General features: G+C 42.4%; 1 protein-coding gene across 4 annotated transcripts in view; it reads left to right on the top strand.

The window, feature by feature from the left end:
* Positions 1-12,386, top strand: part of IDUA (alpha-L-iduronidase) — a 244,971-nt gene that overhangs the window by 169,393 nt on the left and 63,192 nt on the right. For all 4 annotated transcript variants that reach the window (XM_073597591.1, XM_073597596.1, XM_073597576.1 and 1 more), the window contains exons 3-4: positions 8,011-8,093; positions 8,642-8,749. In XM_073597591.1, coding sequence (XP_073453692.1) covers positions 8,011-8,093; positions 8,642-8,749 — 191 coding nt within the window. The remainder of the gene's footprint in view (positions 1-8,010; positions 8,094-8,641; positions 8,750-12,386) is intronic.

Genomic DNA, 12,386 nt, shown 5'->3' with positions numbered 1-12,386 from the left:
ATTTAGCGCTCCCTGAGTCCCTTCCACTCGTACTGTACATTTTAGGATATACCACTCTTTCTCTTAGTTCTCCTTTCTTTTCCTTTTATCTCTCTATCCTAATTTCTTCTTTCTTTCTTTTTTTTTCCCATCCCTCTCTCTAGCCGTCTTTTTTGTATTGTCTTATTCTTTCTCTCCCTTTTTCTTTGTCCGCCCCCCCCTCTTTTCCTCTCCCTTACATTTATTCTGTATTTTTATTCCTTCTCTTACTCCTTGGTGGGGGAGTGGGGGGAATGGGATGAGTGGCAGTGCTGACGGGGATTTGGAATCAGTGGCAGTGCTTGGGGAAGTTCTGATCAGCAAACTTAGGTGCTCTTGAGCAATGTCATCTGAGAACTGTAGTGGGGACTTTTTAAAGTGGTGTTCCGGCCGAAATTATACTTTTTAAATAAAAATACCCCTATAATACACAAGCTTAATGTATTCTAGTAAAGTTAGTCTGTAAACTAAGGTCTGTTTTGTTAGTTTATAGCAGTAGTTTGTTATTTTATAAACTTACAGCAGGCCGTGGCCATCTTAAATCTGGGCATCTGAAGACAGACTGTATTTCTTCCTGGATCTCATCCTTGCAGATCTCGCACATGCTCAGTGCAGCACAAGCAGTGTAATAGGTTTCAGGTCAGGTTTCCATAGCAACGGCAGTTTCAGAGGAAGTTGCCGCCCCTTCCCAGAAGGCATTGCAAACAGAAAATGATGCGATGGGCCGCGGCCAGGGAGGAGGAAGTGAAAAATGAATACAGCAGATATACAGTAAGTGCTGAGAAAAAAATAAAAAAATATCCAATTTGTTTACAGTGCACAGTTTAGTGAGGGATGCTGAAGAGTTGTAAAAGTGGGTGGAACTCCACTTTAATGGCAACAATAATCACAGGTAGTGTTACTCACTGTGTAAGCACTGTGACAGGCCTAGAGCATCAAGGTTCCAAAGTGTCTTGGGTGGGATGGACCCTTCAATCCTGTGTTTTGCTAGACGCCTTTAGCCTGGGTAAATACACAGGTGTGCAAGGTCGATATAAACCTGATTAGAGTTACTGCAGTTGCTGCCATTCAGAAACACAGTCAGTGTGTGAGGATAGAATTGTGCTCCAGTCAGGAGAGGTGGCCTACTGGGAAGACTAGACTTCATGTTGAAGAAATTCCCTTACATAAAGGACCGTGAAAGTTGTGACAGCTAAGCAGGTCGGCAGAGAGAGAAGAGGCAGCTCCAGGAGGGGGACCTGTTATGCCCTGTACACACAACCGGATTTGCCGTCGGAATAAACTCTGAAGGTTTTTACGACGGAGTTCCGACGGAATTCCGCTCAAGCTGTCTTGCATACACACGGTCACACCAAATTCCGACCTTCCAGAACGAGGTGACGTACAACACGTATGACGGGACTAGAAAACGGAAGTTTAATAGCCAGTAGCCAATAGCTTCCGTCTTGTACTTGCTTCAGAGCATGCGTCGTTTTTGGTGCGTCGGAACAGCATACAGACGAGCGGTTTTTCCGATAGTAATTTGTTCCGTCGGAAAAATATAGAACATGTTCTCTGTCTAAGTCCGTCTGAATTTTCGACAGAAAAAGTCTGATGGGGCATACACACGGTCGAAATATATGATGAAAAGCTCCCATCGGACTCTTTCAGTCGGAAATTTCGCTCGTGTGTATGCGGCATAAGTCTTGAGCGGGAGAGCCTGGGGTGTTGGGAGACCCTATCCAAAGGCCAGGAGTGGGCTGGTACAGCGAGGTGCTGTGAGTAAAGGCTAAGTGGACTTTCTTTTACTTTTTAAGAAAAGTGGACCGTGTCCTTACACTGCAAGTTCGGACTGACGTGGACTTAAAAATGCTCACCACATTGAGTCTAATCACACCATATCACAAGTGGCGTTCAGATAAGGGCAACAGATTATGGAATCTGGGTCTTTACTCCACAGTGAGTTTGCATGTCAGGAAATGTTTGTGTCTGTGCAGTGCAACCAGAAAACAGGAATTGTATGTAGGTGGTGTACCTTTGGAAGGGAAAGGAAGTTCTGTTTGATGAACTGTGTAAAAAGCTCAGTGTTTATAAAGGATTTGGTCATCAAAAAGCACAAAGGTTGCTGTTGACCATGACAATGAGGCTGTAGTGGAAGTGACCAAATTCATGCAGCTAATGCTGCCATCTGATAGTGTCGTGAACTTTCTGTCAAAATTTGAAAAAGTCGCTGCACAGAAAACATGGCCAAAAGATCACTGGCCAGAACTACTACTGTCTCTGTTGGTGGTAAAGTAACAGGCACTCTACTGGACAGCAAGGTCACAGTGACTACAGCATATTTAAGAGTGAGATCCTGATGATGGACAAGATTCACTGTGACTGGGATTGCCAGCAAAGCATCGGAAAGCAAGAGAAGCACGAAATTTTGCATTATGACCGTTTAGGAGGAGTGGATGACCCAGATAAAAGGGCACAACAGTCAGCATCCTGCATGGGGTGTAGCAAAATTCTGGAGGAGTGCAAGTACGCTGTTATTCCTAGCAGGGATCCTGTGTTACCTGCAGGGGGTACCAGTGGGTTCTGAAAGACTGCATGGTCATGGGGGAATCGGCACACAGACACACATGAGTGGGTAAGATTGATGTAGCATTGCAAAAGACTGATTACAAGACTGGTCCCAGTGAAGGAGCATGTCCAGTGGACTTGCTTCACTGTGCTACCCTGAGCAGTGTAGAGGCACAGGGTGAAGTCCAATGGGCAGCAGGGCAAAAGACTCATATGAACATGAGAACTCTGCATGTGCCTGATGAAATCCACCAGAGTGCTGGGGAAGTTAAACTAGGGGTGACCAAAACAGTTCTTGTGCCATGTTCCCTAGTGACAGTGCCAGTTGCTGCAGAAATGTCCAGGGAAATCTCCCAGTCAGAAGGACTGAACAAGGGTGCATGCATAACAGATGTGCTGTCCACAGGTGGATAGCGTTGAATGTAAAAATGTCAATGTAACTAATTGAGCACCAGGATGTGATCTCGGTTACCTACAGTGGGGTGGAGGTCTCTTTAAATGTCTCAATTTCTCAAGTTTCAGTGGATGAACCCCTTTATGTCATTGATAAGGGAAAGGTCTTGTACTTGTGTATTACAATGGTAAATATGCTGTTGGAGTTACTTGATGTCCTAAAAACACATTCCCTGTATGCCTGGGTGTCTACACTGCAGTCAGACACCCTGGTACTAATGGGCAGAGCTAGGTAGTACAGGCTGTGCTGGGTAATATTGATCATGAGTGGAATTGGTTGGTACGGTGCTTATTAACAGTGCGGCAAGTGATCTCACAGTTACCTGTCAGAGTGCTTCCAGCCACTGGTTTGCATTGAAGGTGCTTAAGAAAACTGTTGGAGACATCAGAGGTCTCTCCACCTGATGTAATGATGAGGAACATTTCTGCTAGCATGGTCTGAGGTGAGGCTGGACAGTGATTAGTGAGGGCGCAGATACTACCCCACCCATTATACCTCATAGGAAGGAAGGGCCAGGAAACGATGTGGAAATAGCAGAGACTCGCAAAGACAAGAGGTGCAAGTTAAGGTAACCGAAGACACTGTGGAGAAAATGTCAATTTATTGTGTAAACCAGTGTGGATTATTGCATTAACCACTTGCCTACAGGGCACTTTCACCCCCTTCCTGTCCAGACCAATTTTCAGCTTTCAGTGCTCTCACACTTTGAATAACAATTACTCAGTCGTGCAACACTGTACCCAAATGAAATTCCCATCCTTTTTTTCACACAAATAGAGCTTTCTTTTGGTGGTATTTTTTTTTTTTTTTTACAGTGTGATTTTTTTGTGGTGTTTTTTTTTATTTTTTGTTTGTTTGTAGAGATTGTATTCTTGGACACATGTTGGCTTTTCAACTGTAGTGTCATTTATGGATGGTGGACATCATGTACACATTCATGCTATCCTTCCACCTCAAGGCCAGCACTTCGTTGCACCTCAAAGTTGCTCTTTCCCCTTTTCACAGTTTTTGTTCACTATGGATTGTGGGAAGCCCTTCCTGTTCTTTCTGGAGTTTCTGCAGGCCAGGGTTTTAGCAATGTAAAGATGTTTGAAAAGGGGCAAGCTGGTGTATATGTGGTAACCTTTGTTCAACAGTGGGTATGCCAGGTCTCATACAATTTTTCTAGTTGTGCCCATGTAGGCCAGGCACTCAGGGGGCTGGAGTTGGGAATCTCTTCCTTCATATATGCGGAACACATACATATATCCCGTGGTTCTCTCACTAAGCTTGTAAAATTTGACTCCGTATCTGGCCCTTTTGCTAGGAATATATTGTTTTATTCCTAGTCGGCCTGAAAAGGGTACCAGAGACTTATCTACACATATATGCTGATCGGGGACATAGATTTCTGCAAAACTTTGGGGAAAAAAACTTATGAGTGTGGGAATTTTACATAATTTATCCTAATTTGGATGATTTTGGAGATGGCACTGGGTGTTGTTGCTGAAATGAAGGAGGCACATAATAATCTCATATCGGGACCTGGACATTATAGCAGAAAGGATGGGCATGTGGTGGATAGGGTTGGTGGACCAGTAGGCATGTCCTTTATTTTTTTTTTGTAAGCCCCATGTTTATGGTGAGGCCCATAAATAATTGGAACTCCTCCAGAGTCAAATCTCTCCACTCAAATGGACGGGCATATGATGATTGGGGGTTGTTGGCAATATGCTGCTGGGCATATAGATTGGTCTGGTCCATGATAAATTGCAGCAAAGTGTCAGGCAAAAATAGATAAAAACAATACATTTCTGTAAAATTTTGGGTATTGGTCTACACACCTGGCTGTGTGGTGAAAGGGGGAAAACTTGCTGATCCCAAGTCGGAAGGTAGCCATGTGGGTTGGCAAGACCATCTGGGAGGTATGTAGTGGCCCTGGCTCTTGGGAGACGTGACACTCCGGTGCTGTTAGTTGGGGGATTTAAAGTTCCAGTGCTGGTACTTTGGCGTGATGCTGCAGTGCTGGTACTGGGCCTGGGCATTTGTTCTTGGGGTCTTTCGCTGGTGACCACGCTGGTACTGGGCCTGGGCATTTTTTCTCAGGGGCTTTCGCTGGCAGCAGCCCTGGTACTGGGCCTTGGCATTTGTTCTTGGGGTCTATCACTGGCTGCAGCGCTGGTACTGGACCTGGAAACTTGATCCTGGGGTCCATTGTTGGCGGCTGCCTGGTTTCCGGAGCACCGTGCCTTTTTAGGAGGGACCCATTCTTTCTCTAATTATTTTGCAGATCCACTACTATCGATTGGTTCAAATGCTGAATTTGATTCAGAATCAGAATGTGCATTTGCATCTGATGAGAACTCCCCGTTGCTCTCATCAGTCATGGAGAGGATCTGAAACGCCTCCTCACTGTTATAAACTTTTTTGGGCATTTTGCTGATGGGCTGTGCAATGGGTGGCAGGTGACGATCACTGATGGGCTGTGCGACGGGTGGCAAGTGACGATCACTGATGGGCTGTGCGACGGATGGCAGGTGACGGTCAGCGATGGGCTGTGCAACGGGTGGCAGGTGACGGTCACTGATGGGCTGTGCAATGGGTGGCAGGTGATGGTCACTGATGGGCTGAGTGATGGGTGACAGCTGGGTGGTAGGTGACGTTCACTGATAGTTGACAGATGACGGTCACTGTTGGCAGTCTGATGGTGACCGGTGCACTTTATCAGACTGATAGGTGACAGATAAGGGTCACGGATGGGTCACTGATGGGTGACTGATGAGTGACAGGTGATGGTCACTGATGGATGACAGGTGCACCGCTGATGGTCGCTGATGGTGACAGGTGCACTTTATGGGCACTGATGGGCAACAGATTTATTTTTTTAAGCACTGATGGGCACTGATGTGGTGATTGTTGGGTGACAGGTGCAATGGGGGGGGGGGTAGGGGCAATGTGACAGGTTCTCTTCATTTGTGTGCTTGGTGCAGTACAATACACACACAGATCGGTAACTCACTGCTCCTGGATCTTCTCTCCTCACACTGCAAACGGTGTGTTAGGAGGGAAGAGCTAGTAACCCATCTGTGTTTACATTTTGTGATCGGCTGATCACAACACAGCGTGTTAAACAGCCGCCAGCCATTGGCTGTTTACCATGCTCTGTGACGAGCAGTGTTCCTGGGAACACGCAGACACCGCGGCGTGTTCCCAGTCACCGCGATGACTACTACAGTGAAAAATGCAAGGTGTTTTGTGAGTGGTGCCCAAATTGAGTGAGTGACACTCTGGACACTCTGGGGTTTATTTTACTAAAACTGCAGAGTGCAAAATCAGGCTCAGCTCTGCATAGAAATCAATTAGCTTGTCAAAGCTAAATTGAACAAGGTGAAGTTAGAAGCTGATTGGTTACCACACACAGCTGCGCCAGATTTCACACTCTCCAGTTTTAGTAAATTAACCCCTCTGTGTTCACTATGCAGAAGGGCAGCTGCTCAGCATGGAACCCGGAAGACCGCTGAGATCACTGTGGTAGCATTGACTTCTACAGTGATGTTCCGCTTCCACAGTGATCCCATAGATATGGCACATACTATGTACATAGTTACAGTAAATTGGTCCAAAAATATACCAAAATATACCACACCTTGATTAAACATATTGGTTTACTGCTGTACCAATGTGATATAATTGAAAATAAAAAATCTTCCAAGTGCCTTGCAAAATTATTGTAGAAAATTGGAGGAGTCATCGGTGTTACATATAATGTAAACACTAAGAAGCAATAAAACCCTGGTTAAGACTCAAATTGAATTTACTCATACCTCTACTTATTCTCAAAGACAGTCCATTGATACCATTGCCATAATACAAAAGTTATCCATTTGTATTGAATATCACATGGAAAATGTAAAATAATTAAAAAATAAAAACTCTTGGTATACTTTAAATGAACACAGAAACCCAGTCCCCCATCTCTGCATATTTTACTCTCCAGATTTTAGATGTATATTTGTATAACCATAGACTTTTGTAATCCACAAAAAATCAGAGTATCTGTAAAGATATTTGGTGGCAACACTAAATCAGTCTCCATGCATCACATTGGATACCATGAAGGAATGCTAGCAACCCTTCAGACAATTCCAATATCAAATTGGGGTACAGTACTCCATGCTCCACATGTGACTGCGCACAACAGTGATGCTGCCTCCCTGCATACCAATTAGCTCCATCCACAGCTTGTGCTGATGAATGCAATCATGGATATGACTGTATTGTGCCTGCTAATAAGGTAAGGAGTCTTGGTTTCCTCACAAATGTTGTCACAGCTTGCATCCATCCATGTCTTTTTTTTTTTTTTTTTTAAACACACGTTTAGAAGAGGATGTATTTTGGATCACCAAGAACAACTCTTGTAAATATCCAGCCTCTGCTCTGGCCTCCAATGCTTTAACCTTGGTATGCAGGGTATGTAGTATGGTGTGTTCATGGGTGACATCCTCCATTCCGCTTACCTGCTGCTCAGTCACAGAAGCCATCTAAATAAGACCAATATTTGTCTGTAAGTACTCAATTTTAGCAGAGAGCACTATTTGGCTATTAGTGATGACGGCCATAACAGTGGTAAAGTCAGCCTGCTCGGGCGAGGCAGGTTCCCCTGGAGCTGTCTGTGTAGTAATGTCTAGTAAGGCTGCGGGTCCTGCCACTGCACCAAAATGCAGAGCTTTCAGGTCTTCTGTGTGTTTGGTGTTAGTCAAAGTTTTCCCCTTAGTCAATCCCAAGTCTCCAGGGAGGATAAGAGAGGAGGGAAGTAGAGAAAGGAGCAGTCCACACCTTGGAAATCAGCTGGATCAACAGTTTAGGTGGCAAAGCTCCACACCAGATAACTGGTCCGGTCACCATCTTGGACCCCCTATAAATATCTCTTTTTTTTTCACAAGAAAATAAATATCTCTTTTTACTGTGTGCATATTTCATTGTATTTATTTTGTTTTTGTTGCATTCCTTAGCGTGGTCAATCGAATTCCTCAATATAATTTCACAAAGCTGGATGAACTCATGGATCTTCTGATGGAGAATGACTTGGTGCCAGGTGAGGAAAAAAAAATATTCCCACATGATCCTATTTTAATGTATGATCAAGTAGAGAACACATAGGGACTTATTTAATAAGGCAGTAAAATGATGATATTTAGCGTTCAGAAACCTAATGGAAGTACGTTTCTCCTTTCATCATTTTAAAGAACTTTAAATGGTAATTGTTTGCGGACAAATACTACAGTACTTAGCTCTTTCACTGCATAATCAGACCAAGTATATATGGTAGTATGTGTAGACCTCTACAGGATTGTTCGCATACACATAATATCTTGAAACCTGATGGACTTTTTATCTTTTTGAAGCTTTTTCTGCTTTGTAATGCTGAGCAGATATTTTCTTTGGCTGATGTGAATGTGTGTATGTAGATTAGGATGTTATCTTGCACTGCCCCATGTTATAAAAGATCTTTAGATAATATATGTTATCAGTGTTAGTTCTCTCATTTCCTAACCTTTAACATTTTTTAGATACATTTTTTTCTGAAATCAAGTTTCAAATGTGAACAGATTTTTAATTAATGTCTTGCTTGACATTTTAAAGGCTTCGAGCTTATGGGAAGTCCATCTGGTTATTTTACTGATTTTGAAGATAAAGTGCAGGTGAAAGAATGGCAACATCTAATCTATTCAACAGCAAAAAGGTACATAGGTAAGTTTATTGTTGTTCAGTCAGACATATTTAGCCAATTTTCATTAATATTAATATTAATATACGAATTATTATGAACGTCTAAACAAAAACAAAAAAAGTGGTGATTCGTAATTGTATCTGCAAAGTCAAATGGAAATATATTATGAGTGTACAATTTCATGTGCATGTTTTATCATTGATGAAAAATATGAGTAAACCTGTATTAATCAAATACCACTCTTTTATGCACACCCATACATACTTAAAGCTGGGGTACGAGAATAGTGGAGTAGGTACAGCCGGAGAAGGCGTTGCGGCTGTAATCACACTCATACATCTACATTCCCTAAGTGGTCTTGAAACTTTGCAGAATCGTATTCTCTTGTAGTTTGTCTAAATGTAGGCAGTCTGTTTACCTATACATTTATATAAAAATGTGGTTGCTTTCCAGCCCCAGTAATGGTGAATAGTAGAGACTGGATGGATGTTCCTAACTTTGTGCAACACGACATCATTGGGCTTATACAGTATTATTGTTTGTTAGGACATAGAAGCTTTGTCTAAACTTAGGATGGTTGCCTATTGTCCCTGCTCATGACCAATACTTGCCAGAACTTAAAAAAAAAAATGAAATCTAAGTAAAGTGGTTTCAAAGATAAAAATTTTTTTTTGTTTTTGTTTTCCCTTAATGCATTCTCTGCATTAGGGTAAAAACCCTTTCAATGTCTAACATCGCTCTCACTCCAGTGCTGTTCCTTCTGGCAGCCCTACTCTGTTTACTTCTGTATTAATGAGCTTTACTGATAGCAATGAGAGCCAATGGCTCCTAATGCTATTAGTCTAATTCTGTGAGGGGGGAGCTGGGGGGGGGGGGGGCAGGGCTAAGCTGTGTTGTGTAGCTATAGACATAAAGAGCCCGGCTCAGGATTGCACCTGCGTGAGTGCCCCCAAGCGACTTTCTATGGGGGCACTTGCAGAAGAGGAGGAACAGAACGTGCCAGTGATGGACAACAGTGGAGGAGGTTTGGGGCCGCTCTTTGAAATACTATTGCATTGAGCAGATAAGTATAACATGTCAATTATTTTAATAAAAATCTAATTAAAAAATTAAATAATATTTTAATAAAAAAACCCTGAAGCTTTACAATCACTTTAAATTTGAGCAGTAACCAAAAGTTGCTACATCCGAGAGTTTTTTTTCCACTTTTTTGACAGGATAGGTGTTTTCAGTGTCCATGTTTGCCTCTTACTGCCCAAGGCTAAACGTCCGTGACACCTGCTCACCATGTGTACCGTCTTTATTCTTTCAGTCGAAACAAGACATCCTCTTGGTAGTTTTACTAGAATCTTAAATAAACACGCTTATTGTTCTACAAAAAGTTGCTTTCTCTGTGTCCTGATTACTGACACTCAACAAAACATGGTACTACATGCTGGCAGTGATAATGGATGTGTATACACTGATAATATATTGTTGTATCTGTGGCACAGTATTGTCTCTGTTTAGTGTGCAGTATGTTTATGGTAGCTAAATTTGTTAATAAAGGAAATAAGCCTGGTTCATTTGTTTCAGCCAAATATAAGTCATGTGTAAACACTGAATCACAAAGGTTGCTATTTTCAGAATGCTTTTGTTCCTTCTGTCCCCAATAATTTCCTCATTTCTTCTCAGAGCACCTAGGGTTATGCCAAATGAGTCAGCCCCTTGCTCTAAGGATTGGATCAGTGGCGGCCGGTCCATAAGGGGTGCATGGGCGCTGCCCCCCCAAAGTTCCCAAAGTTAGTTTGGAAATAAGAAAGCTAATCAAAGAACGATTTTTTTTAAATAACTGATAATGACTAATATTTTTTAACATCTTAAAGTTAAAAAATGTTAGTCATATTATCATTTATTTAAAATTAATCACTCTATGTGTTTGCACTGTGCAGGGCGCTGGACTAATGGGTTAGAGCCTGAGGCTTTAATTGGCTTGTTTTAGGTTGTCCTTGGGGGGCAGAGCACTGTGCCCTGAACCCTCCCACTTTTGATTTTAGTGATTCCATGTTCGCCATTACGTCACTTCCAGTTTCCGGCTTCTCGTCCCGGCAAATCAGGAGGCTGAAAATTTGGAACCCAGAAAGAAGACCAGGTTAACATGGAAGCCGCCAGGTATCAGAGAAGCCATGACTGCTGGAGGGCTCTGTTTGTAGGCAAGTCTCATGGCATCCTCTGGTGAGTGCGGACCTGGAGGGTTTTGTTTGCGCCCCCCCCCCCAAAAAAAATTTTTTTTAGCACCAGCCACCACTGGATTGGATTAAAAGACCAACTTTACATTCAGTAATTTAGTCCAGGCGGTCATTATCTAGGCAGCCTGACTGTATCACTTATACCTGGGCTTATAAACATACAGTATAGTTGACATTTATGATATAGCAAACCTCTTTTAATACTATGCTGCAGTAATTATTAGGCAACATATTTGGCTGTGCACTCTGGTTTATTGGGAATGAACAGAAGATGAGATGCTGGTGAACCTTCTCTCATTTTTGATGAGATATGATATAGAAATATTACCGCAATTCTACCAGTGCTAGGATTACTTCATAAATGTCAGCAGCTGTATAACAACACCCAAAAAAGTGTGAATTATCACTTATACAGACCTAATATATACTACCATCAATTGTATAACAAATCTCTTAAAGTGGCCGTGCTTACTGATTAATACATTTTTGGAGAAAATCTGCACTGCACTATGCAAGTTTTTTTGAAATGACTTGAAAATTGTCACATGGACACTTTGTACATGTGAGAATTTCCAAGTAATTTCCAAAAACATGTATTAGTTCATCCGTGAATACCATCCGTGATCCTTGATCCCCACACCAGAGAACTTACCGACTTGCCATGACCACCTAATATAGGTAAGTCAGTATATGCTTATATTGGCACAAGGGATTTTGCCTCTTGGGACCACTCAAGCCAGGACCATCTCCACTCCTCTCACTATTATGTCTCCATGCATATGAGAAGTGACCATTGAGAAAACAAGGAAAGCCTCTGTAGTGTAAAATCTTTTTTCACTTTTATTTAAAACTGCTCAATAAAACAGTTATAAAATACCCACACACATTAAACAGTGCTTTCTCCTGCACAAAGATTAAATTTGCCTTGTGTTTTGTGGGATACCAGCTCCACAGGGCGCCAGGATGACAAAATGAGTCAGACAGAGCAGGAAGTGACACACTCCTGGAAGTGACACATCTACACCCTAGAGTCAGGTCTGGATAAGGGAACAGCTTGCACAGGTGGTCTGTGGAGCTGGCATCTTGCAAAACACAATGCAAATTTAACCTTTGTGGAAAAGCACTGTATTATGTGAGTGGGCAATTTATATGTGTTTTAATGAGCGGTTTTGTGAAAAAAGGTTTTACACTATAGAGGCTTTCCTTGTTTTTTTCAATGGTCACTTCTCATATGCATGGAGGCATAATGGTGAGAGAAGTGGAGATAATCCTGGCTTGACAGGGGTCCTAGAAGGCAAAATCACCTATGGCAATTTAAGCATGTAATGACTTACCTAATTTAGGTGGTCATGGCAAGTCAGTGAGTTCTCTGGTGTGATGATAGATCACCGGAGGTATACACAGATGGGCTAATACATGTTAGGAGAAA

The sequence above is a fragment of the Aquarana catesbeiana genome, linkage group LG01, assembly GCF_042186555.1.
Source record: "Aquarana catesbeiana isolate 2022-GZ linkage group LG01, ASM4218655v1, whole genome shotgun sequence".
In the NCBI taxonomy this organism is placed as follows: Eukaryota; Metazoa; Chordata; class Amphibia; order Anura; family Ranidae; genus Aquarana; species Aquarana catesbeiana.
The sequence above is the reverse complement of the archived record's forward strand: the minus strand, read 5'-3'. Positions and strand labels throughout refer to the sequence as shown.